The sequence below is a fragment of the Aythya ferina genome (genome assembly GCF_964211825.1).
Source record: "Aythya ferina genome assembly, chromosome: 9".
Taxonomy (NCBI): Eukaryota; Metazoa; Chordata; class Aves; order Anseriformes; family Anatidae; genus Aythya; species Aythya ferina.
Window position 1 is genome coordinate 17,965,383 of NC_140305.1, and position 25,998 is coordinate 17,991,380.

General features: G+C 55.8%; 2 protein-coding genes across 2 annotated transcripts; both read left to right on the forward strand.

The window, feature by feature from the left end:
- Positions 1 to 1,147: 1,147 nt before the first annotated feature.
- Positions 1,148 to 20,399, forward strand: LOC311441671 (mannan-binding lectin serine protease 1-like). Its single transcript, XM_084530066.1, is given in 12 exon segments — positions 1,148 to 1,419; positions 1,422 to 1,459; positions 3,471 to 3,696; positions 8,711 to 8,888; positions 8,976 to 9,107; positions 9,525 to 9,721; positions 10,001 to 10,148; positions 10,248 to 10,366; positions 10,635 to 10,713; positions 14,928 to 15,065; positions 15,636 to 15,710; positions 19,352 to 20,399. Coding segments are annotated over 12 exon segments (2,370 nt in total). The 5' UTR covers positions 1,148 to 1,275; the 3' UTR covers positions 20,248 to 20,399.
- A 1,894-nt stretch (positions 20,400 to 22,293) lies between these two features.
- LOC311441317 (mannan-binding lectin serine protease 1-like) lies at positions 22,294 to 24,947 on the forward strand (the record flags this gene model as incomplete). The annotated part of the gene is made up of 6 exons (XM_084529272.1): positions 22,294 to 22,339; positions 22,780 to 22,893; positions 23,100 to 23,285; positions 23,904 to 24,187; positions 24,398 to 24,497; positions 24,620 to 24,947. 6 exons carry the CDS (start codon positions 22,294 to 22,296, stop codon positions 24,808 to 24,810), a joined length of 921 nt encoding a protein of 306 aa, XP_084385398.1. The 3' UTR covers positions 24,811 to 24,947.
- Between the last annotated feature and the right edge of the window lie 1,051 nt (positions 24,948 to 25,998).

The following is a 25,998-nucleotide window of genomic DNA, read 5'->3' on the forward strand; positions in this document are numbered from 1 at the left end:
AAGGAATGGAAAAACCACCCCGTTTTCCTCCCCACAGACCCCTTCCCTCCCAGCTTCTTGGGGGGCTGCACGTAGCCGAAGGGGCAGGCGAGTTACCATTGCCACTTTAATGGCTGGGGAGGGCTGGGAGCTGCTGCTGGGGGAGCCGTGCCAGCACATCCCTGTCTCCCTGCCCCTTGTTTTTGTGCCTTCTAACACGCCGCAGATGTACCCGTGCCTGCCAGGGGGTGTCTGCAGGGTGTACGTTAACCAGCTCAAGCTGAATTTGGTCACCAGCTATGAAAGTTTCATTCTTGATGTCTCCGAGCTTGGCGTTTCTGGACGAGGGGGCCACTTGCACCCTAAGGCAGCCCTAAGGAACGATTCGGGTTGTGCAGGCAGGAGGGGCCGGGGTCTGCTTGTTCCTGGGGCAGGGAAGGGAAACCAATGTCCCCTGGCTCGGTGGGCAGCGTGCAGGTCCTCACCTCGCCAGGAGGGACTCAGGCTTCAGACATGCAGCTTTGGCATCTGCAGCTCTCGCTGCCGGGCAGAGTCCGCATCCGAAGCTGCTCTTTTGCCCTGGGACAAAATGCAGAGCCCAGCCAGCCCCGAGCCCTGCAGGAGGCTCACAGCCTGCTCTCGCCTTTATCCCGACTGCCACCAGCGGAAAGTTTTGCAGGAACCAGACCGCAGCCCCAACCAAGCCGGGCACGGCTCGGGGAGGAGAAGCTGAGATCGGGTCCTGAGCGCGGGTCCCAGCTGCAACACATCCCCACAGCTCTGCACTTCTGTGCAGGTTTTTATTTATTTTTTTTTTTCTTTTCACACATTCTTGCCTTCTGTTTTTGCTGGAGGCTCCCGTCCCTATTGAGAGGCAAATTTTAGCCATCTGGCAAAGCAGACTGTAGGATAAAAAAAATGAGAGAGGGAGAAAAAAAACACACACACAATGTGCATGGGCACACACACACACACACACACACAAAACTCTGGAGATTAGGGAAGACAAAAACTTCTCGGCGGTTGCTGGAGAGGAGAGGAGAGGAGAGGAGAGGAGAGGAGAGGAGAGAAGAGGAGAGGAGAGGAGAGGAGAGGAGAGGAGAGGAGAGGAGAGGAGAGGAGAGGAGAAGGAGAAGGAGAAGGAGAAGGAGAAGGAGAGGAAGAGGAGAAGGAGAAGGAGAGGAAGAGGAGAAGGAGAGGAAGAGGAGAGGAGGAGAGAGCCTTCAGCGCAGGCAGGTCCGTGTGTGCGTGCGGGGATGTGGGGAACCGTTGCAGGCAGGGGAAGGCGTGACCTGCATGGAAAATGCCAGACAACTCCAGACACACACGCAGAGGCGCGCACACGCTCACAAATCTCCGGCCAGAGATAAGGCGGACAGCGGAGCGTGGGGAAGGAGGCGAAGCCGGCCCCCGCCGCCCAGCCAGCCGCCCTCCCCTGCCTCCCCAGCCCCTCGGGGAGCTCTCCCAGCAGAGACATGAGGTGAGTGCCTCCGGGACCAGGGGCGATGCGGCGGGGGAGAGGCGCACACCGGCTCCGAGGGGCTCCGGGGGGCATCGGGGGGTGGTTGGGGGACGGCGCCGGTTTCACTCCGGAGTGGGACCGGGACTCGCAGAGAGGAGCTGGCCGTGGGGCGAGCCGGCGGCGCTGAAGGCGAGGCGAGGCGAAGCGGAGGGGGTGATGCCCGTTTCCGCCAGCCCCCGAGCAGAAGAGAAACAGATTTTTTTCCCTTCGCACATTTTTGTGGTTTCAGACGAGCTGTCAGAAAAAGGCATGTTCAACCTCACTCCGCTCGGATGAGAAGTCGGCCCAAGTTTCTCGGTGCCCCTCGACTTTGCTTTGTACCCAGGGGCCGGGGCGAGCGGTGGCACGAGACAGACGAGCCCCAGAAAACTACTGCCCTGGTTTTGAAAGAACACAGACAGGTTAAAAATAATCCGCTTATATAGCTTCAATTTCCTCATCAGCATACCTAAATCAAGCCCTGCTTCTGAAACCGTGTGTGCATGCACGTGTGGGTAGTTCCAGCGACTGTAATATACACCTACAAGCCTCTGCCAGGCCTTAGTACCTATTTTAGAAAGCGGAAATTTTCTCTAATGGCTCTAATTTCCTGCATGTTTCTGTTCCTCTGTGTGCTGTAAAAAGACGGAGGTCTCTCCTCCAGCCGGGTCCCTTGCAATGCCATGGGCATTCGAGTTTGTACCCCTAGCACGGGCAGGGGTTTGCTGAAAACTGCTCCGCTGGTGCTCACCTTGCTGTTCAAACAGAGCTCCAGACTGGTGTGCAGGGTGACCTGCAATCGCTGTCCTCTGTGCCCTCCTCGGGCACAAACAAGTTGGCAGCTGGGACAAACTCTCTAGGATCAGATTTTTTAAAAATCTGAGTTTGATGACAAAAGGTCTCTATGGATCTTACCTGCTGTGTCCTTCTTCATTTGGGGTGAGTGGTACCCTAAGAACTGAAGAGAATTGAAGAGGGAAAAGATAAGAGAAAAAAAGCAAAATGAAGAGAAGCGAAAAGTACAAGGGAAGCGAAACGAAGAGAAGACTAAAAGAGAATTGAAGTGAAGTGAAGTGAAAAAAGAAAAAAGAAAAGAAAAGAAAAGAAAAGAAAAGAAAAGAAAAGAAAAGAAAAGAAAAGAAAAGAAAAGAAAAGAAAAGAAAAGAAAAGAAAAGAAAAGAAAAGAAAAGAAAAGAAAAGAAAAGAAAAGAAAAGAAAAAAGAAAAGAAAGAAAAGAAAAGAAAAGAAAAGAAAAGAAAAGAAAAGAAAAGAAAAGAAAAGAAAAGAAAAGAAAAGAAAAGAAAAGAAAAGAAAAGAAAAGAAAAGAAAAGAAAAGAAAAGAAAAGAAAAGAAAAGAAAAGAAAAGGAAGGAAAAAAGATAGTGTGCTCGAGGGGAGCAGTGTGCAGGTTCTGCTGCTGGGGCCCTGGCCCATCCTCGCCTGGCTGCAAAGCCGCGTGCTGTTTGCTGAGAGTCGGTGAGCCCCGTTTGGCAGGGTGAAGCTAAGTGGTAGTAACAGCAGTAGTTATTGCCATGATGCTTTCATTAAACCGATTCAGAAAGCATCGTTATTTTATTAAGCATCCTAATGTTTACTCTTCTATTAAGCGAAGATTTGCCCATCGGCTGCTCGTCCAAAGACGTGTAGCTGGTGGCTGCAGCTGCCAGGAGCGAGAAGCATGGGGCTCCTGATGGTGCCTGGAGCTGCAGGGGTGCCTTTGGATCCCACGGGGCACCTCCATCACCCACCCTTCTAAGGGGTTTTCCCTGTGCAACTCCCACCCTCACCTCCACATCCCTACGAAGAGTTTGCTGGCGGTGGCATGGTGCCACAGCTCTCCCAACCCAGCACGCTGGTGTCAACTGTGCAACCTTACACAAAGTTGTAAGGGTTTTGGTGGAAAAAAATGCATTTTTTTGGAAAACGAGACTGAGCCCTGACAGGCTTTGGGATGGCCAGAGTTTCATTTGGTGTCCCCGTGTGCTTTCCAGGTACCCCCTGGCCTGGTCGCTCTGTGCCTGGCTGCTCGGCGTGGCGGATGCCGTTGAGCTGACGGAGATGTTTGGGGAGATCCGGTCCCCAAACTTCCCCGATTCCTATCCCAGCGACTCGGAAGTGACGTGGAACATCTCCGTGCCCGAGGGATTTAAAATCAAGCTGTACTTCATGCATTTCGACTTGGAGTCCTCCTACCTGTGTGAATACGACTACGTGAAGGTGAGCGGTGGTATCAGGGGACGCACGAACGGGCAGGTGGGACATGCGTTTGGCCAGCAGGGAGTGCTGGAAACGCTGGGAACAAGGTATTTTTCCCCATTTGTTGGGCACAGGAATTGTCTGTCCAGTGGACAACAGGGAGAGCACAATAAGCTGACAACATCCATTGGGCTAACCAGTGGGTGGGACACCCAAGTCAGAGCCCAGCCACAAAGGACCAGATCTCTGAAACTACAACACTTATTTCTCATTGAATCCCATGGGATTCACACACCTGCATGCTGATGAAATCCCTGTGGCAAAACCCCCAGGCTGTGCTCCTCTGATGCCAGGCATGTGCAAGCAGACCCCTGAGCTGGGCACCCTTGGCCAGGTCATGGCTGTGGGGACACCCAGCAGACCCAAAAATACGGGTTAGACCCCAGCTTAAGGCTGTAAATTGGGGTCTGCATGCAGAGCTTCCATCCTACGAGCAACTGGGACAGACCCACAGGCTCCTTTGTGTTCACTACGAACCCATATCACAGCCCAGGTCCAATTTTTGGGGCCACTGCTGGCAAATACCCTCAGCACAAAACAAGCTCTGGATGTTCCCAGGGAGCTGTCATGACCAAAACCACAAAAGATTTCATTCTGCCTCGTTGCTGGGCAGTAACCCATCAGAAATGATGGTGGGCCACACGCTGCAGGGCCACACATAGCATCCTTGCCTCTTGCAACTCCGTGTCCCCAAACAGGGTTCCCCTGGGCTCTCCGTCTCTTTGAATTTGGTCAGTTTTGGTGCTTTCTGGCAGGCCAGGTGTAGCAAGCAGGTGCTTCCTACATTTCAGGGCTGAACATTCATCACCCATCGCCCAGCACAAGCCTCACCCTGCCTCTCTGCATGGAGGCAGGTGGAGGTTGCACCCAGGTCTGGAAGCACTCAGCCCCGGTGCTAGGTGCCAGCTACTTGCAATTATTGTTTTATTCTCGCCCTAAGAAGACAAAGCAAACATTTGCATTTTTTTTTCTTCTTGGATCTGTTTGCTGCTTTAATTTCCCCTTTGTGCTGGCACTCATTCTGCTACTAACAGCTCTCATTGAGGTTTGATTAGTTCTTTCTGCTTCTCCTGGATCTTCTCCAAGCACGAGGGCCAGGGACATATATAGAGATATATTGCTCTAAGAACCCAATAAGCTCAAGGAGCAGATTTCTTGGAAACTTTCCCCATTCCAGGCTTTACCCCTCCTCCTGCCCTTCACCCCCTGCTCATTTTTCCTTTTTCATAAGAGCTCCCTGTTATTTGGCCACGGTGCCAAGTTGGCATCACAGCTTTCCCTGCTGCTGGATTTCCATAAGAAGGCGGCATTTTTCACAGGGATTTAGATCTCAGCTGTATAAATTTGCTCAGGGCTGTAGCTCAGCTCACGGAACCTTTACCACAGAACTGCCTTTGAAAAGTGCCGAAAACGCTCAGGAACACCCGTCTGGGTGGATTACAGGTGATCCGTAAGCTGCTCCGCTGGGAAGACGTGCAATTTTGATGCTATTAAAGCACCAGCTTGGAACACGTAAGGAGAGCAGCAGATGAATAGAAGACCATTTTCCTCCTTGGGAAAACCCAACACGTATAGATGTGTCTGTAATACTATGGCAGCCCCACTAAAGAGGCTCATTGAGGCTCAGAAAGCCAGAGGTGCCTCCTCTCTGTTTGGTACCATCTCCAAACAAGGGCTCTCCATCATCTTCACTGCCACAAGACAGAGGTCGAACACGGGGGCTAAACAGCCCTGGTGCAAGGTGGGGACCCAGCTGGGGCCAGGCAGAAAGCCACCGTGCCATGGTTTTTGCCTCCCTCACCTCCTCGGGTGCCCCTGTGCCCCAGCTCGAGCAGTGCAGAGAATCATCCCCAGCAGCAAGCTCGAGGCCCGCTGAGCTGCGAGCACACGCCGGTCTCTGCCTTCGGGGTGGTCTTCAGAAGGGAACAGTTTCCAGAGCCCTGAAACAATGGCTAATTAAAACAATAGCTGTTGATTTATATATATCCACACGCACGCGCGTGCGTGTGTGTATATATATAAAACGAACGTGGCTCCTAGGGAAACGTGGCCAGCAGGATTGTTTGTGCAAAAGGGGATGGGACGGGTGGCACTTCGGTAAGGAGGTAAGCGAGGAGGAGCAGGAGGAGCAGGCAGCCCCGAGCAGGTAGGAAACACCAGCCTGTGTGCTCCTCAGCAAGCACCCAGTGCTTCTGGACACAGGTCTCCAGCAACCCTAGGGCAGAAGCAGGGAGATGGGAGGTGCAAGGTCCTTGCCCCAAATGGGACAGGTGGTTTCTCTTGAATCAGGGGAGCCAAGGGGAGCTTCCAAGGGTGTGAGTTAAAACCTCAGCACAATTTTGCAGGGTTTTTTTGGAAGGAGCTGTCTGCTAAGTCTGGGAAACCTCCACCGGGGAGAGGATGCACGCATGTGGGGAAGACTCAGCTGCGGGCTCTTGCTCCCGGCTGCCCCATCCCCACCTCGTTTCCAGCACCAGGCAGCACAGCATCAGGCATTTCGCACAAAACCCCACTAATCTGGGTGTTGCCTCCTCCCATGCACTCCGGCTGCAAGGCGGCTCCGCAGGGGCCGTTCCGTGCCCTTCCCTGCCTCTGAGCCTCTCCTCCCCATGTCATGTTCCCAGTGTCTTCAGCCCGGCGCTGCGATTTCTCGGCCTAATGAGCCATTTATATATATTACAAGCGGTATGCTTTGCCCTCGTCAGTCCAATTAGTGCATTCCTGGCGGGCTGGCGGCCGCGTTTCCGTACTGCCGGCTCCGTGCTCCTTTCCGGTGGCAGGGGCTGAGCCGCCCGGCCAAATTCCCCGCGGTGCTGGGGGGGCTTTGTTAACCCGGCCGCTGCAGGAGGCATCACTGGGATGTCACTGCTCCAGCAGCCAAGGCTGGGGCTGTCTCCTTTCTGGGTGCCCTGGGCACAGCCTGCTTCACCACGTGCGTTGTGACAGCCTCTGAGTCCCAGCTCCTGCCAAAAATCACGGGGACAGAGCCACATCCATGGCAGGGACCCCTCTCCATCCACAGGGGCAGGCATCCTCACAAGGAGAGCAGAGGCAAAAGCAGACAGCAAAGCTGGCGGGAGGCAGTGGCACGGGTAAATTTAATGCACGAGAGTGTCGCTCTGTTTTATTTTTCAAAGCAGGCTTCTTTCAGCGTATTTTTATAGGGAATTTCTCCGCGGCAATTGATATTTCCCTCAGGGACACATCTTCTCTAGTGAAAACGTCGACATCGTGACCCGAGAGGGAGAAACTCCAAACAAACAACCAGGATTTAATTACCAGCCTGCTCGCTGGATGTAAATGATCTACGAAAAAGTATACAGTCCTCAGCAGAAGCAGCAAATATTAACCAGGGAGGATGACCTCTCTGTTTAGTTTACAGCCGGAGGGCTGTCTCTGCTCCCTGCGTCCCGGGGCATGGGACCCGTCACAGATAAGGGGCTGCCGATACCTTCGGCGAGGCCCCACGGCGAGAGCATCCTCGGGCAGGGACACGGGCACGGGGGACATTTCCCCATGCATCCCTTCAGAGGTGATGGCAGCACCGGCCCCGCACCAAGGATTCGGCTGGAAAACACTGCTTCCGACAGTTTTCCTCCCCAAGAAAGTGTCTTTGCAGAAAACGCGGTGTGCCCACTTTTCACAGCAGCCAAAGAGCCGGGCTCGTTCGCTTTTTGTAGATGGTGCTCCCGTTTTCCAGCCTGAAATGATGTTTTGTTTCAAAACACCCTTTATTTTGGATTTTTAAACGATTCTAAAGCACCACAGTATATTTCAAAGCGATTGAAACCAGATGGACCCCAAATTACTTGTTTCCTTTTTTTTTTTTTTTTTTTTTTCAGAACTCTGTTTCACAAAAAAAGAATAAAATTCAATTGGGTTTTTGTCCCAATGCGGGACGCATGCTTTTTCTCCAAATTCTCAAAATCTATCATCGGAAAGTCTCTCTCTTTTCTGGCCAGCTCTTGCTCATATGAGAGGATGGAAAATATCTGGAGGCAATGTCAAGGCACGCTGAGCTGCCATTTCCATGTTGTCTTTCCCTGGTGTGAACGAGTTTCCTCCTGCATGCTCAGCCCTGGGAAATTTCCTTTTCTCCCCACTCCCTCCCCAGCCGGCGCATCCCGAGGGTCTCGGGGAGCCGTGGTGGCAGCCGCAAGAGGGTCCCACCTCGCCGAGGCCACGCGAGCTGGGGGTGGCACTCATGGGTCCCCAAGCTGTGCGCTTTGTTATGGCCTCAATAACGTGTTCTTGGTGTGAGCAAGAAGGGCTGGTGTGGTGCAGAATTGCTCGAGTTCCTCCCCTGGGGGGTTATTCGTATTCAGAATATGACAGGGTGCTGGGAACGAGGACAGGGTCCAGAGGTGGGATTGCAAGGGAAGGAGATGGGGTTGGTGCTGAAATGGTCCTGGGGAAACAGCGAGGTAAAAGGAAGGGATGGGGCTTCCAGGGAACACAGGAGGGTTTCCCATAGGGATTACAGTGCTTCCAGGCTGTAAAGGGCTGCACAGAGAGGCTAGTGAGCACGCTGAAATAACAGCAGGGCACGGCGGCTCCTCCATCCCCTCCTGCAGCCTTCTGGGCCACAGCACATGGACCCAGGGCGGTGGGGACAGCACCGAGCTTGTCTGAGCCAGCCCAGGGAACTGCAAGGCCATCCAAATTACAGCTGCTCTGACCTGATACAAAACCAGAGTGATCAATACTCAGTGCTCCCAGAGCACGCAGCAGCTCCAGCTCTTCCCATGGGCTATCTGCTCTGCTCCTCATCCCAGCACCCCCAGTGCGGGGGTCCTCAAGGGTCCCAGCACCCTTCTGAGCGTGGAGGCAAACGGAACACAGGTACCAGCAGCTGTGGGTAGGAAAGGCACAGCTGGGGGCTGATTTTCACCCTCTTTCTTCCCCAGCTCCTGCCCACACGTCAGCCCTGTGTGATTCGTGTGAGCCAAGCACTAACCCAGCCTTTCTGCTACAGATCGAAGCGGAGGACCAGGAGCTGGCAACCTTCTGCGGCAGGGAGACGACGGACACCGAGCAGGCCCCCGGCCAGCAAGTCATCCTGTCCCCCGGCCCCTACATGGGGCTGACTTTCAGGTCCGACTTCTCCAACGAGGAGCGCTTCACTGGCTTCGACGCCCATTACACGGCCGTGGGTAAGCAGCACGCAGCCTCGGGACCTGCTGGACATGGGGGGCTGCAGCGTGTGACCCCCCTCTCCTTGCTGTCACCATCCCACCTAGATGTGGACGAGTGCCTGGAGAAAAGCGACGAGGAGCTGGCGTGTGACCACTACTGCCACAACTACATCGGCGGGTACTACTGCTCCTGCAGGTTTGGCTACATCCTCCACTCCGACAACAGGACCTGCAAAGGTACTGGCCGGGCACAGCACGGCCGTGGGGATGGTCATGCATGGTCATGTCATGAGGGATGAGATGTGGTTTCTCCCTCAGCTAAACTCTAGAGATCTCAAATAGGAGAAATGAGAGGTTTTAGTCTCTGCTCTGAGTATGCCTGATGAAGGTGAGATGGATTTGGCTCTCAGCCCGGGACCCTCCATATCACGGGCATATGTGGAGCTTGGCTTGTGAGGTTCTCCTTGCATGGACCCACATTCAGGGCCGTAGACCCCATCCCATAAAGGGGCTGAGCAGGCAGGGTGCAAGCAGTATCAGGGGCTGGGACGAAGGGGAGCTGAGAGCGGGGTGCTCATCAGCACCCCTTATCCTGAGTATGGCCGGGGCTGGGGGAGGCTGATGGGGCGCTGATCCATCCCGGCTGTGTTTCAGTGGAGTGCAGCGACAACCTCTACACCCAGAGGAGCGGGGTGGTCACCAGCGCCGACTTCCCCAGCCCCTACCCCAAGAGCTCGGACTGCCTGTACCGCATCGAGCTGGAGGAGGGCTTCTTCATCACCCTGAGCTTCGAGGACAGCTTTGACGTGGAAGACCACCCCGAGGTGACCTGTCCCTACGACTACATCAAGGTGAGCTCCCCCTGCCCCGCTATCCTGTCATACCCCCGGTGTCGCGTTGATGGGGCCAAAATGTCCCCAGTCTAAATGGACATGATGAAGCCAGCAGGAGCCCCATGATAGCTGAACCTCTTACCACACCTGATGGTGACCCTCTTTCTGGCCCTGGGCCCAGAACCAGTCCACATCGCCCCACCACATGGTGGTGAAACGTCCCAGTCCATCGTCCTCAGGGTGAGGAGGTCCCCAGGTACCCACACCCCACCTCAAGCCACCTCTTTCCCTTGGCAGATCAAAGCTGGCCCCAGGGAGTTTGGCCCTTTCTGTGGAGAGAAGTCCCCAGGACGCATCGAAACCCAAACCAACAGCGTGCAGATCCTCTTCCACAGCGATAACTCGGGGGAGAACAGGGGCTGGAAGCTGTCGTACACAGCAATCGGTAACTCCTGCTGCTTTCCTTGGGAAATGGGAAGGAAGGGCTTTATACACTCTGCAGGTGGAAACCTGTTGTTTTGCTTTGCTTGCTCTTCATTCAAAGGAAACCCATGCCCACTGGTGCAGCCACCCATCAATGGGAAAATCGAGCCTTCCCAAGCCAAGTACACTTTCAAAGACCAGGTTGTCATCAGCTGCAACACCGGCTACAAAGTACTGAAGGTATGGGGTGACGGTGTGGAGCAGGGAGGAACCTTTCCTCCCAAAGCCACCACATCTCTGCTTGGGAGAGCAAACATGACCCACACCCCCAGGCCTCCTCCTCAGGGCCTAGGGCACAGCCTCCTCTAGCAACTTTTAGCTAGAAAAGTCCTCTTCCAGGGAGGTCTGGTTATATCTTTACTAAATTGCCAAGAATTTGACTTTTTATAGGCTCATACCCTGATGGTGTTGTGGTTTCTGTTTTGTTTTGTTCGGTGTTTCTGCACAGGATAACCTAGAGAGCGAATCCTTCCAGATCGAGTGCCTGAAGGACGGGACGTGGAGTAACAAGATCCCCGTTTGCAAAAGTAAGGAAACCCCACGCACACCCTGTCGATGTCCTTTTCCTGCTGAAATTTCACACTGGATGGAGCTGCCCTGCCAGAGCGGAGCTCCTTACTCAGACCCAGCCAGAGAGACTACGTAATTCTGCAATGCTCTCTTGGCTCTTTCTTGGGTAGCATAACGGGGCTTGGTCCAAATGCCACAAGCAGGAGGTTTGTGCTTTCCCTTAGATTACTCATAAGTTGATTTGTGACCAGCTTGGCCGTCTCCCTGTCAAAGAAAGAGCAACCCTGGCTCTTGGGAGCTGGATGAGCGGTAGCACAGACGGCTCTGCTGCCATGTGAAGGATGGCAAATTCGGGGCTGAATCCTGCTCTCGATGTGAGAGCAAGGGCTGCGTGAGATGGGATGACTCCCTGCTGTCTAGAAAACACCTACGAGCTTCCACAAAGCTTTTTTAACTGTAAAGCCTGGGCATGGATCAGATCAGACTTACCTCCGTGGTGATGCACCTTCATGAATGGCTGCTGCTGGAGGGAGGGAGGTGGCTGGTCCTGGGTGAGTGAGGTGGGATTGTTCGAGCTGTTAGATAAATCTGACACAATTTGGGATAACCTGGTTCCCAGTCCAACTTTCCCTCCAAATGGAAGCTGCTAAGATCACGGGCTTTAGAGAGGTGCCAGGTTCTAGCTGGGCAGTGCACAGCTAAGAGGAATGGGACAGAAAAGTTGCCCAGATACTTACAAACCTCAAAAAGAGAGAAAAGAGGGAAAAGAAAGGAGATTCCATTTGCATCAGCTCTTCTTTTGTCTAACCCAGCTCCTCTCTCAGCTCAGGCCCGGAGCTGTGCTTCTCATGTACCTGGTAACACCTCTTTCCTTTCCCCAAACACTCGCCAGTACCTTTCTGCCCCAGAAGGCACTCACTGCTACTCAGCCTGCTGTAAGGCTGGCCCAGAGAAGGGAAAAGCAACAAACACTCTCAGGGAAGGTCCCAAGACCTCCCAGGACAGACAAGACGAGATGCTCTCAGGGGATGTGGCACCCAGGTTCTCCCCTTCTGGGCATATCCTTTTTGTTTTAATGATGTCGTGGATCTTACCTTAGGAGTGTATTTTTGGAGTTTTAAGTCACGTTTGCTCATTCAAAATGAAAAATGGGAGGTTGCCAGACATGCTAAATAGATTCCTATCTGAAAGGGTTTCTTACAAAGTATGGGATCAGTGATGTCTCTGCCCCACCAGAGAACTACCCCTCTCACCAGCAGCTTCCCATTCATTTTATCCAGCTTGGAGAGAGATCAGATAAACACTGGCATTGCCTAGGAAAAAAATAATGCAAAAGTTAGATATTTTTAACCCCCAAAGCATTAATTTTTGGAGATTACCTGCACTATTCCATTTGGGCTGGAACTGGTCCCTTCTTGCGTGAGATAAATCACTACACTAAATTTCTGTGGCTTTCTTGGAAAGCCAAGAAGCCCCTAAATGGGCAGTCCAGGCCTTCAGACTGCCGTGCCTCCCACCTCCCCTGTACGTCTGTCTGGGAGAGGCAAAAATGGTTTGAAGTGAAAAGCAAAGAAAATAGAAACCTCCCCAGCCAAGGTGGATAACATCCAGCTCTGCAGCCTGGCCAGCTTCTCCCAGCCACTGTCCCCAGATCGCCCCGGATGAGCCGAGCGGGTCCCCATCAGGGTCCCCATCAGGGTCCTCATCGGGGTCCCCATGGCTCCTGGTGCTCGTTACAGATCTCTGGTGTTTTGGGGGCTGGGTTTCCTGCATGCCTCTCTCTGCTCGGCTACTAATTGAGCTTTCTCTCTCTGCTCTCCTCCTTCCCCTCTGCCTTCGGTGCAGCTGCAGACAGAGCCGACAACCAGACAGACAGAAGAGCCGGCTCGGAGCAAGTGGCTGCGTGAGGCTGGCGCCGGCCGCGCCGCCGAGACGGGCAGCCTGCCTCCGTGCCCCTCTCTGCTCTGTCCCACACCCAGGGCAGCTCCCCTTTGCCCCTGGCTGCCAACTCCATCTCCGCGGCTTGTCTAACCGGCATGGCGCTCCTAACCCCCTGCGCACGCTGCTTTCTTAACTCCGTCTCCAGAAGGGAAATTCGGAGCCGAACCCCCCTGTCCATCCGTCGGCCCCTCTGGGAAGGTCCCTGCCTGTCCCCGGGCTGCCGCCAGCTCCTGGCACATCCTCTGCACCCCTCCGGACGCCCCCAGCCGTGCTCTGCTCCCCTCCGAGCCGGCGGTTGCGCAAGGAGCGTCGGCCCCGCACATGGTTTGTTTGTTTGGATTTAACCTCCCGCTGCCCTTCCTCCCTGGCCCAGCGTCGCAAATAAGAAACACTCCTTCCTCTCCTCTCTCCGAGCATCCTTTCAGCTCCCCCGCCCCGGGGTGAGGGAGGATGGGGTGGCATCAGCAGCCTTCTCCTGCCAGCCCTTGGGAGGATGCGTGCGGGACCGAGACCTGGCACGGGTACGGGGGATGCTGCTCTGCCTCCCCTCGGTCCCTGCTGCTGGCCCTGCGGAGGTGAGGATGGGCTGGCATCGGGATGGTCACAGCCAAAAGAGGGCAAAGCCCCGTGTCTGGCCCCATCCGTGTCCCCAAGAGCCCAGGATGTGCACCCAGGACTCCTTGAGGTGTCAGGGGCTGCACTGGGAGGGGGACCGGAGGCTGGAAGAGGAGGAGGAGAGTGCTGGGGGGCTCTGCATGGCTCTGCTCTTAGGAAGGTGGCTTAATGTCCCCTCTCCTGAGGCAAAAGTCTGGAAAAGCTCAAGGCACCAACTCCACACTCCCTTTGGGCAGGACCCGGGACACCGGTGGGGCAGCACCTCTGTGCAGGAGCCCATTCTGGCATCAGGGCTGCCCCCCACACGTGGGACACGCGGGGAGGGAGCAGGTTGTGTGGGCTGGGGGGCACAGCCCTGCAGCCATAAATAGCCCCAGAGCAGACGTGCCAGCCACACCGATCCCCCAACACCCATTTCCCCCTTTCTACAAGCCCCAGCATCTCCCAACACCTTCTGCAGGTCCTGCAGGTGCTGGTACCTTGGCACAAATCCACTGTGCTCCTAAGTGTGGTGGAAAGAGAGCTTGGGGACCCTGAGGCTGGTGACAGGAGTCTGTGTCCCCTGCTCTGCCCCTCTGCAAGGCACAGGCACCCCGAGCCTCCTCCAGCCTGGCTGTACCCATCCCATCGCCCACTGTCCCTGCCAAACCGCAGCGGGGCAGAGGGGACCCTGGTGAGCAGCGAGCCACAGCATTTTGCCATAAACCAGGCTTTTTTCACCCAAGTGGGTGGCTCACCCTGAGCATCGCTACATGTCCCTGGTGCCAGCGTTGCTTCTAGTGATTTTTTTCTTCATTAGCCTGGATCACCATGGTAAGGCTCCTGACCTCACTGCCTGCTCTGCTAGCCCTCTCCCCGTCCTCAAGCACCCAGACCGACAGAGCTCACGTGCCCCTGACACACTGGACCTCCTTTCCCATCCTCTCAGCTTCAAAGTGGCAGAGCCCAGCTCCGCAGAGCTGCATTTCCCAGGCAGGATGGGACCCTGGGTGGGTGGCACAAGCCTGGCCCATGGGAGAAGAGGCATGGTGAAGGATGTGGGGGAGAAGACAGACCATGGGAAAGGGCAATGGCACCCTGGAGGTTGGAGCAGGTAGGTTTTTCCCTACAACTGTTCATCTCCCCCTGCCTGCAGAGCAGCCAAGCCGTGCTCTCCATGTCCTTCACCCCTGGTTGTCACAGGAGAGCCAGGACCTAGGGGTGCTCAGCCTGAGCTGTAAATGGTTATCAGCAAGTCTTGCTGAGCAGGTCCAGAGCAGGAGGGATGGGGCTGTGCTACCAACAAAGCCTGGTGCGTGGAGGAGGTGTTTGATGAACCACTGCCTGCTTTTTCCTGCCCATTCATAAGGCATGCAAAGACAAACTGCAGGAGCAAGTCCTGACAGCTCCTGCCCACCTGTGCAGATCCCTTCCCCTCTCAAAGCTACAGCAGATCTCGTCCTAAACACACAGCTCGGGACATCCTAGGAGGGATGGGAGCCGAGCCAAGGAGCTGCCTGAGCCGTGCCAGGCTGTGCTCCTTGCATTGCCCTAAAGAAGCGAGGTATGGGGCTATCGGAGCCTCGCCCTGCCCTGTAGGACCACCACCCACGCTGAAACCCAGCACTGCCTGCACGGGGCTGGGCACCCCAAGCACGGTCACAGGGCTCAACCCCGATTCTGTGTTGGCTTTCAGTTGCTGACTGCAAAGAGCCGCCGGAGCTGGAGCACGGCTTTGTCACCTTCTCCTCCAGGAACAACCTCACCACCTACCGCGCAGCCATCCAGTACCACTGCCAGCACCCCTACTACCACATGGCCCCCAACAGCACCGGTGAGCGGGGGGACAGGTCCCCATGGTGCGGGTGGGCACGCGGGGGGAGCCAGGTATATGGCCACAATGGGGTCTCCGTGCTGGGGGGAGCACCAGGTCCAGCAGCCCTAGGAATGGCTCCTTAGGGCACCCATCCCAAAAACCAGCAGAGCCAAAGCCCTGCAGAGAGCAGTGGGATCATGGCAGACAGCTTCAAGCTTATCCACCAGCAGAGACACCATAAGGGGTTTCACAGAACACCACGGGTCTCTGCACCCTTTGGATATGGCTCTGGGCGGCAGCCCGGGTGCACATATGTCCCAGCCCTCCTTCCTCCTCCTCCCTCAGTATGGAAAGCCAAAGAATTTCCTCACATTCCTGCCTCCCTGCTCACAGCCCTGTGCATCTGGTCCCCGCATCCAGCACTCATTAGTGTAATGGGCGGCAGCAGCACTAACGGGGTGACAGCTCAGAGGGCTTCAAAAGGAGGTCATATCCTGGAAAAGGGCTCAGAGGGTCACGATGGCAGGGCAGCATTTCACTGTCCCTATACTTGGGCCATAGCCCAGCTAACACACTGCTCTCTTCCAGCCACCTACACGTGTGATGCATCAGGGGTGTGGAGGAGCGAGGAGCTGGGCACGGCGCTGCCGTCCTGCCGACCAGGTACTGGTGGGGACGGGTACCATGGGGAGGGGTGCAGGGATGTGCGGGGAGGGGGCTGCCTGCCCAGCCTCACCTGCTGCTCCCGGGCAGGGACCCCCCTCCTCGGTGACAGAGCTGTGTGCTGTACGTGTCTGCTGCAATGTATGGCAGAGAGGGCAGTGAGGACAAGGTTCAGGAAGGCAGCAGCCCCAGCAATATGGGCACGTTCAGCCCCCAGCATCGCTGGAGCTGGCTCCAGCCAAGGGCAGCGCACGACCTGCCCGGTGGCGCCGGCTCCCGGCTGCCATTAGCAGCGTGTCCCCATGCAGGAGCAATTAGCACGTCTCCGAGCCTTGCAGAAAAAAACAGCCCCTTCGCAGGGCCAGAAGTCCCAAGCCTTTGAGCAGTAGCAGAAACGTTTGCAGCCAGCAAGTTTCCAGGCCAGGCGCCCGCTTGGGATTAAACAAAAGTCCCTGGGACATGGGCTGGCCACAGCCGGCTGCAGACGGGGCTGGCGGCAGCTCTGGGTGCAGGCTGTGGTCAGATGTGCGGGGACAGCTCTTCGGAGCGGTGCAGGGACACGGCGGCAGGGCTCAGCCCCACGGCAGGTCTCGCTGGGTGTCTGCTCTCCAGAGACCGAGGCTGCGGCTGCTCTCGTTTCGGCAGCTGCTCCCTGCATCCCTCCTTGATGTTTCAGCCTGAAATAATTTGTGCCGGGAGCATACGGGGACATTTTTCGGGGCCTTAGCTGCCTTCATGGGCCATTTCCAGACCTCCTGATTAGTGACAGAAGTCACAGGGAGGCTTCAGGAAAATGGAAAATCCCAGGGAGAGGGTGACGCTCTCCTGAGATTGGGATCTGCAGGCAGCAGCTGGCCAGCTGCTCTTCAGATCTTCCCTCGTGTCTCACGCTACCTCCCCATCAATAGAAACTCCTCTTCCAGGCCACGCCGCGCCTGCCTCTGCCATTAGTGGGAGCATTTGCAGCCTGGTCAGCGTTTTTGATATGTAATTTAATAGAATAAATATTTGGCTGGATGCGTTTCCTCTAAAATCATCTCCCTGGGATGGCTGTCAGCTTCGGTGCAGCAGCACAGCTGGGCTGGGCTGGGAGGCAGGAGCTCTTAGCCTGAGCACGTTTTCTGTTCCCTGCAGCACTGGGAAAGGCAGGGGAGTGAAGTGCAGGCAGATGCTCCCCACACACTCTGAAGTCGCAGTTTTCCTAGCAGCAGCCACAGCAAATCCATGTCAGCAGCTCCCGGTGCTCCTGCCCCAGCTCTCAGCACTGATCCCATCACCTTGGGAGCCTCTTTCTGGGAGGTTCAGCATCCTCCCCTCCCAATATGAGGGCATGGGGCAGAGTCATGGCAAGCCCAAATCGTCTCCCACAGCCTCCCAGTATCACCAGCACCCCTGGGCACTAACCAGCCTGGGACTTCCCTCCCTGGCACTGCCCCAGGCACGAGCCAGCTCCAGCACTACCACCTTTGTCCCAAGGAATATGTTCCCCAAGGGCACCTTGGTTCTCAGAGCCACCTTCAGCTGCTGAATTCCTCCCGGTGGGTCACAGCACGTGGATAAAGCACCTGGAGGCAAACCAGGCAGCACATCAGGGCCCCTCAGACATAATTCTGGGTCTGCTGGAGCTGAGCAGAGGGAAGCTGGTTTGGCTGCCAGAACTGCGGCAAAGACTTGGGATGCAGGAGTAAAGCCCACGGTGCTAGGCAACATCCCGCGGCCAAGCCTCCTCCGGCCACAGCTCCTCCGGGAGGGTGAATGCCATGGCCGTGACACCACAGGCCTCGTGATGGGTCTCAGGGCGAGGGGTGAGGCTGGGCTGATGTAAGGCTCCAGCCCTCCCGGTGGCGTTCCCCTGGCACAGGCTGAGCAGGAGCCCAAGCGGCTGGACGGCTGGGGAAGGGCTGAGCGAGCTCGCGGGGCAGCGTGAGGCTGCAGGATTACTCACTTGGCCTTTCTGCTTCTGAAGTGGTGTGGGTCCAGCCAAACCACTCCAGAAACTGAGCTGCAATGGGAGGAATTGCAAAGTGCAGGCTGGCCCACCAGCCAGCTCTGTCTCCCACCCACCAGCGCAACTGTACAACAACCCTTCACATGGCAGCCCTGCTTTACTGCAGCCCAGGCCTGGCAGGAATCCTAGCATCCACCAAGTCTTTGACACAGCAGCATTCTCCTTCTACTTCCCATTCCATAAGGAGTCTGGTGCACATGGTGCACATCTGGAGCACAAATCACACCGGAGTAAACCAAGAGTAAGATCTGATCCTGCTCAGAGAACTTCAAGTCCCACCCTGGCTCCCCCTTTGCTAGGTCTGTGACTGGGTTCAGTGGCACAAGATCTGGTACAGCTCTGGGGTAGTTATCACTGGGTAAAAGCCTCCTCCACATCCCCATGGTCTGCTATGAACTGTTCCCATGGTCCATGCTCACTCAGCAGACAACAGACCATTCTTTCCACCAGCTGAGACCACTCTTTCCACCCACTATTTGCAGGACAAGTCCTCCAGCCCCGCTGGAGTGGAGGTCTGGCACACACCACCTATTTGCACAAGCCCACCTTTTTCATCAAAGGCTTTCTGCCTCCCTTCATGATAGGACCACATGTACTGTAGCCCTGCCCTGACAGGCACCAAAAGCTTAACCCTTCCCAAGCTCAGTGGATACTTTTTGGGACAGAGACCTACCAAAGCTGGTAGCCAAAACTGTGCCTAGAAAGCCCATGGCCTCATGGCCAAGGGCATCTACCTTCTGTTTTCACAGCCTACAGCAAGGGTGGGAAAGGAGAAGGCAGCCAAGAGGCTGCTTTTTGGAGCAGACATGCTGGGACAACCTGGGCCTTGACTGCCCGTGGCTGAACCCATGTTGGAGTCCTGCAGAGCTGGGACAGCAGCCAGAGGGAGCTCCTGGCTCTGAAGACGCCTCCTTCCCTGCCCCAGCATCTGGCCTAGCGGCCAGGCTTGGTCTCAGTCCCACCAGCTGAAGAATGGCCTGGTCTGGGCAGGCTGCCATAGCCATGGGAGCCACACAGCCATGCTTCAGGGTGCATGGGGAGATGCAGAGGCAGGTCGGACCCTCTTACCCCCCTGTGAAGGTATTGCAGGTCCCAAAGGTGCAATGATGGATGGCACTGAGCGCTGTGCATTGCATGCATCATTGCAGGTAGATTATGCCACAGGCTTAGCAGTACCTCCTGGGAGAGCTGCCTGGGACCCTCCCTTGGGTCTCCCAGGGTGCCATGTGGGAGCAGATGACAGGATTGGGTCCCCCCCAAATCCTGGAAAGCAACAGATTGTACTGTCCCATAAACAAGACACTTTTCTAATCTATGTCTCATTAACCACAGCCACAAAAAGCATGGGCAGAGGGCTTGGTATAGTTACTTTTAACTCCAGGAGAGCATTGTCCCTATTGTCCGGGGCCCATGAGCAAAGCAAGATGTTCTGTGCTCCAAAAATATTGCTGAAATAGCTCAGGCCAAGAGAGAACTAGCTCCATAAGGGCTGAACAGGGTCTGCAGGGGTCACCCCACCATCCTCATGGTCATGAAGATAACCAGCCATGTGGCATAATCTACAGGGAAGTCCCTTTTCATTTGTTCCCCAGATAAGTGCTGGGAGTAACAGTGCTGTCCGTTTTGTCCCCAGTGTGCGGCCGGCCGGCTCGTGCTCTGCCCGGGATCATCAAGCGCATCATCGGCGGGCGCAACGCGGAGCCTGGCTTCTTCCCCTGGCAGGCCCTGATTGTGGTGGAGGACATGTCCCGGGTGCCCAACGACAAGTGGTTCGGCAGTGGGGCCCTGCTCTCGGACTCCTGGGTGCTGACAGCCGCCCACGTGCTCCGCTCGCAGCGGCGAGACAAGACGGTCATCCCCGTTTCCAAGGAGCACGTCACTGTCTACCTGGCCCTGCACGACGTGAGGAACAAGATGGAGGCTGTCAACCGGACGGTGGAGAGGATCATACTCCACGAGGAGTTTGACATCCAGAACTACAACCACGACATCGCCCTAGTCAAGCTAAAGGAGAAGGTGACCATGGGGAACTACGTCATGCCCGTCTGCTTGCCCCAGTTCGAGCACGAGCTGGAGGGACCTCACCCCAACACTCTAGGGCTGGTGGCTGGCTGGGGGATCTCCAACCCCAACATCACCGTGGACGAGATCATCAGCTCGGGCATGAGGACGCTGTCCGACATCCTGCAGTACGTCAAGCTCCCGGTGGTGCTGCATGCAGAGTGCAAGACCAGCTACGAGTCCCGGTCGGGGAACTACAGCGTGACCGAGAACATGTTCTGCGCCGGCTACTACGAAGGTGGGAAGGACACTTGCTTGGGAGACAGTGGGGGAGCCTTCGTCATTCAGGACCCGGGAACCCGGAGGTGGGTGGCCCAAGGGCTGGTCTCGTGGGGTGGCCCGGAGGAGTGTGGCAGCAAGCAAGTGTATGGGGTGTACACCAAAGTCTCCAACTACGTGGACTGGGTGGAGAAGAAAACAGGCTCCTCAGAGAGGTGGACATTTCTGGACCCTGAGCTGGAGAGATGAGTGACTAAGCACTGCTTGCTGCCGCAGCTTCCTTTCTTCTTGTTGTTTTTTAATATGCTCCAGACTCTGGTCTTTCGCAAGCAGTAGCCACGATGCTCAGCCGCACTTCGGGCCTTTGCCAGCCCTCCACGTCATCCGTTGCGCTTGGTCCCATCCCTTTGCTTGCTTTCTTAGGAAATGCTTGCTAGGGAGCTGGGGGAAGGGAGCGAAGGGTGAGATCTCATCTGGCATCCTTAGCTCATGCTGCCGGGCTCCAAACCTTGCCCACCCTCCCGGGGAGGCTCCCTCCAAGCTGTGACAAAGGCAAAGTGACAGAAGCAGCATTTCCCTGCCACCGAAGCCTTGGGCCATGCACAAAGACTTGCCCACACCCTCAGGGCTCTCAGGCCAGCTCTTCCCATCAGATGATGTAACTGGAGGAGCAACAGGGGCTGTGGACAGCATGGGAAACCTGGATGGGCAGGTCTGGACCTCACAGGTCCCCCCCACTGCATAACACCTTTTCTGTGCAAGGAGCAGTGAGAGAGCCCTGTGGGTTTGCTGGTATTTGTATTTGCAGACAAACATCCCTTCCTGATGGCATCTCAGGTGATGTCCACCTGGCCCCAGGGATGTGAGGATGTGTCCACATTAGCCCTAAACTTCAGCCATGGCTGGAAAGGTAATGGCTGCTGAGATGGCACCGACCCAGCATATGGGACGGCCAGGTAAGCTTAGCTTCCTTCAGCAGGGACATCAACTCCTTCACTTGCCAGCAAAGCCCTCCTATAGCTGTAAGCAACATGCAGCAACTGCCTGCTGTTCCCTCTGCATGCCTCTAACCTCCTTTGGACCTCTCCTCCTCCTCCTCCTTTGGTTTTGCCATGCAAGAAATGAGTCAACAGTAAATGAGCCACTCTCCATTTTGCTATCGTCCAAAAGGCCATTTGTAGAGCATGTAGAGGAGCAGAAGGCCTGAGGAAGGTCTGATTTGCAGACACGCTAAGAACTGTATTCTTGGCTATGTCATGTAACGGCGACTGTATTTTTATATATATATATATATTTCTTTTTTTGATACTACATTCTGTAAAATATCCAATGTCATGTAAGGATGGTTCTGTGTAATCTTCCTCTTGAGAACAAAATAAAACTTTAATATTTACTGAGTTTGTGCCCTGAGGCTTTTATTCCAGGCAGATCAAGGTCAAGGACTGAGGGCAAAGGCAGGTCATGAGTCTGTGCCACACACCCCTTCTCCTTCTCCATCACATCTGCTCTCTGTCCATATCAGTCCTTATCAGCCATGCCCTCAGCTCCACACAGTCCAGCTCTGCATCACACAAACTCTTTCCATGGCCAAGACAGAGGCTGGAGCTACTGGATTTCACACACAGTCATCCTGCCCACCCATGTATAGCAGTACTGCAAAAGACCAGCTCACTTGAAAGGGTGAAGCTCCTTAGCCTTCAGTCGGGTTCAACAACCTGTGGGCTTTACAAGCCTGAATACTACCCAGTCTCACAGTGATCAGCAGACAGAAACATCCATATCACTTTGGGAAATCTGTCTGCAATTACCATCAGCTTCAGCAAGCATTTGCTGAGCAGAGAACAGCCAAGGCCCTCTAGAAACCTCCCCATGGACCATTTCCCAGGCTTCTGGTCGCTGCTGGTAACGCAGGCTGCTTTCCACACTGCCAGCGACACAGAATCAGAGCCCCTCCATTCCACATGGCCTGGGAATGCAGCAAGTACTCAGGACCATATGGCTCTTTGGAAACCCTTGGAAACAGCAGGAAAAGTCTGGGAACCCTCTCAGGGTTGTAAGACCCAAGTGATGGCCTCAAAGTGCCCTTCGCTCAGGCTTAAGGAGAGGCACCCCGTATCCTTTTACTCCACCACACCCCAGTAAGGGTTTACTGTGAAGTCTGGGTGTTTCCATCCCTCACATCTCACTTTCTTCCCTCTGGTTGCAGTGTGTGGGAAGCCCAGGTTTTCCAGGAGCGCCGTGTCCCGGCCCGCAGGCAGACACCTCTCCCAGCGAGGAGCCTCCCCCTGGATCGCCATGCTCGCTCGGGGCGGCCGGCCCTTCTGCGCAGGCTCCCTTCTGGGTAAGCCCATCCTCGGGGAGATGCTGCAGGAGGTAAAAACCGGGCTGGGAATATCCTGCCTGTGGTTAGGGAGGATCGTAAGATGCTGGGAGCCTCCAGCCCGCTGCTGCCCAGGGACTCCCAGGCTCAGATGTGGTGCCTTTGAGCTTCACCATCCTGCTTGATGAAAATACTGACGTAGTTTTTGAACATATGTAAAGATTTGGTCCCTCGCAGTTGCCCAGAGGGTGACTGCTCCTCGTGTTCATTGGAGCCAGCTTCACTCAGTGCTCCCTTTCCTCTTGAACTACAAGAGAAGTGAGCACCCCTGCTCCCGTGGCTTTCTCCTTTTGTGCAATTCCCACTGCACTTCCACCAGACTTTCTCCCATACACAGTGACCAAGAACAACTATGGTAGACTCTTCAGAGGGACACTGATGCCCTGGGGGTTGTTTTCTAGGGAACAAGTGGATTGTCACCGCAGCCCACTGCCTCCACAACGAACTGGACATGGAGAGCCCCCAGCTCCGCAGCTCGGATCTGCTCGCCCCTTCCTCCTTCAGCATCATCCTGGGTGAGCAGAGCACTGATGGGGGGTTGTGAAGCCATGCCCAGGGCTCTGCTCTCCCCACGGTGGCTCTGGGCACAGCTTGCAAAATAACCTCTGAAAGACAAATGCAGAGCACCCAGCCACGGTGGGAGCTGCCCTAATGGCCAAAATGCCACGGAGCCACCTCCCTCTTTGGTACAAAACATCTCCCTGTCTCCCCTCCCTCCCAGGGAAGCACAGCACCCTGAGGCAGGATGACACGGAGCAGCAGATACACCCCAAAACCCTCCTCGTCCACCCATCCTACCGCCCTGACACCCTGGAGTACGACATCGGGCTGGTGGAGCTGTCTGGGGCAGCAGCACTGAACGACTACATCATGCCCATTTGCTTCCCCGACCAGAAGCAGCCACGAGGCAAGAGCTTCGCTGCCCTCCTTTCCCTCTTCTGCCATGGGGAAAGGGCTGCGGGAGGGCTCAAGAGGTGGAAGGGAGTGGGGATGAGGAGTGGGAGCAGCCAGGGTGCACCCCGACAGCGGCTGGGTGATGAGCCAGGGTGGGTGCAGAGGGCACCTAGATGTATGTGGGATGTCTTGGGGAGGTGGAGAGGGAAAGAGCCAGGGTGTTGAGGAAGGGCAATGGCAGGGATGAAATATCATATGAAATGGTGCTGGAAGGGACCTCACAAGGCCTCTGGCTTGGCTTGGGATCAACCAAGTGAAAGCATCCCTGGCATGTGCTTCTCAGACCTCACTGGGGAGTTGGTACATCAAGACAGCCTTCTAGAGCTGGAGCCACAGCGTTTGGTGGTGGTTAGCCTCCTCAGAGACTGTATGAAGCTGATACACTCATCCTTGCACCTCTGAGTGATTTGTGAACCCAGAACCACAATCCCCTCCCCCTCCTCTTCCCAACCCCTTTGTCCCTTATCGAAGTGTAGCCCAGACATCCTGCCTGACAGCTGTTTCCCCGAGCTGCTGCACACCTGTGTGAGGTCCAGGCAGTTTTACTACCTGCTCCACACGTCTCTTTTAGCTCCCCAGCACAGCTATGAGACTCCCCAGCCCCGAACCACAGCTCAGATGGGGGAGCTGGGGCAGGAGCTGCCAGGCAGGGGCAGCCTTCAGGAGAAGGGAGGTGGGAGGCAGAGACAGCCTGAAGGTGGGCAGGAGGAGCATCCAGCATCTAAGAACCACCAGACAAGGGCAGCACACACGGTGAGCAGTGCAGCATCTTCCCTTTCCCTTTCAGACACCCTGGTCATCGTCAGTGGTTGGGGGAAACCCTTCCTGCAACGGCTTCCCGAAACCCTGATGGAGGTGAGAGCTACAGCTGGCCTCAGGGGCTGGTACAGAGATAATTTTCAGCAGGACGTGGCACTGCCCCATGTCCCCATCACGGTGGGGTTCCCTCCATGGTGCTGGGGCTCACGCAGCACTTGGTGAGAAGAGCTGGAGGCTCGGGAAGTGCTGGGGAGGAGGCTGGATGGAGGAGGCAGGAAGAAATGAACCAAAGCACTTGCGTTGCAGGTAGAGGTGCCCATTGTCGAGCACAGCGAGTGCAGAGATGCCTACGCCAGGCTCCACAGGACGGTGACGGATGACATGCTCTGTGCTGGGGAGAAAGAAGGTAAAATCCGTGCCATTTCCAGCCTCGCATCCCAGTCCCTGCTCCCTGCAAGCCCTCCAGTTCACTCCACCAGGGTGTCTGGGTTCCTGGAGAGGTTCTGCAGCAGTTTTCACCCCATGCAGGTGGGAACGATGCTTGCAGCGGAGATTCAGGCGGTCCCATGGTCACCTTCAGCCCCGAGAAGAGCCAGTGGCAGCTGCTGGGCACAGTGTCCTGGGGGGACGGCTGCGGGGTGAAGGAGCAGTACGGGGTTTATTCCAGTGTCATCCGGAGCCTGGAGTGGCTCAGGAAGGTCACAGCGGTGGAGCACTGACTTCCAACCACCGGCGTCCCCGGGCACGGGGAGCCCAGCAGGTGATGCAGTGGGCTGCTAAAGCCCAGGTGTTGATGTGGACCCATGGATACCCTACATGAAAAAGGGAAATAAAGCAGATTCCTCAGCCCAGAAAAGGGAGAGAATTGTGGAGGAGAGGAGTTTTTTCCTGCGGACCCAAGGGGAGGGCTCGCCTCCTCACCGCTGCCCAGGGGTGTCCCAGCTCCCTGCCCCGCGGCAATGCACAGGTTGAAGGCAGCTCGGAAACGGTCCCCAGGGGCTGCAGATTGCAGAGAAGCCTCTCAAGGCCAGGAATCCTGCAACACCGCTGAGCCCTTTGGCTTTCAATAAACTCCCTCTTCAGAAGTGCTGGGGAGAAAAAAAATATTTATCCCTGAAAGCAAACAATTAAACTGAAGCGCCTGCAATATATCTCTTGTCCCTAAGCATCACGGGGGAAATGCTAACGAAATCCCCCAGGATTGCAAATCGCCCTTCGTCTCTGCCAGCTGGGCTGGTGTCCAGCAGCGCATCCACCACCAGTCACTACCGACTGCGACTTCCAAAGCCCTTGGGCTCTCCGTTTACGCTGTCAGTTTATTTTAAGCTACTTGGGGATCAGAGATAATGCACTGAGGGGAGAAATGCTGCGGTTCCACCAGCATTTGTGGTTTCACCTGTGCAGGGCGGATGCTGAGGGGCTCTGCCCCGTGTGCAGGCTGGCAGTGTGCCTGCTCAGCTACAGCCCCTGCAGCTTCATGGGCTGAGGCAGACCTGGACTGCCCAGGAATGCAAACTGCAGGGAAAAGCAAGAGGTGAGAGCCTGCCCTTCAATTATTTATAGCCCTCGCGTGTCATTAAAGATGGATTTGGTGGCCGGAGGAGAGCGCAGTGAGAGAGAATAAAAATTAAAGCTGGGTTCAATCGGCATGCAGAAAAAATAACAGGTAAGGGACTTTAGTTTTAAAAGGGGTGAAGAAGCAGCCCGTCCCTGCTAGCTGTTGGGAGAGAGCACATCCTCACAGCAGGGGCTCCGCAGCAAACACGATGGAAGTTGGGGCAGGGACACAGCTCTGCTGAGCATCTCTTCCCCAGGCTGTGAAAATCCAGCCTTTGGAGAGAGCCTAAGCCACGGGCATGTTTCCTGCCTTGTGCCCAGATCCAGGGCTGGGAGCTGGGCTGTTGGCC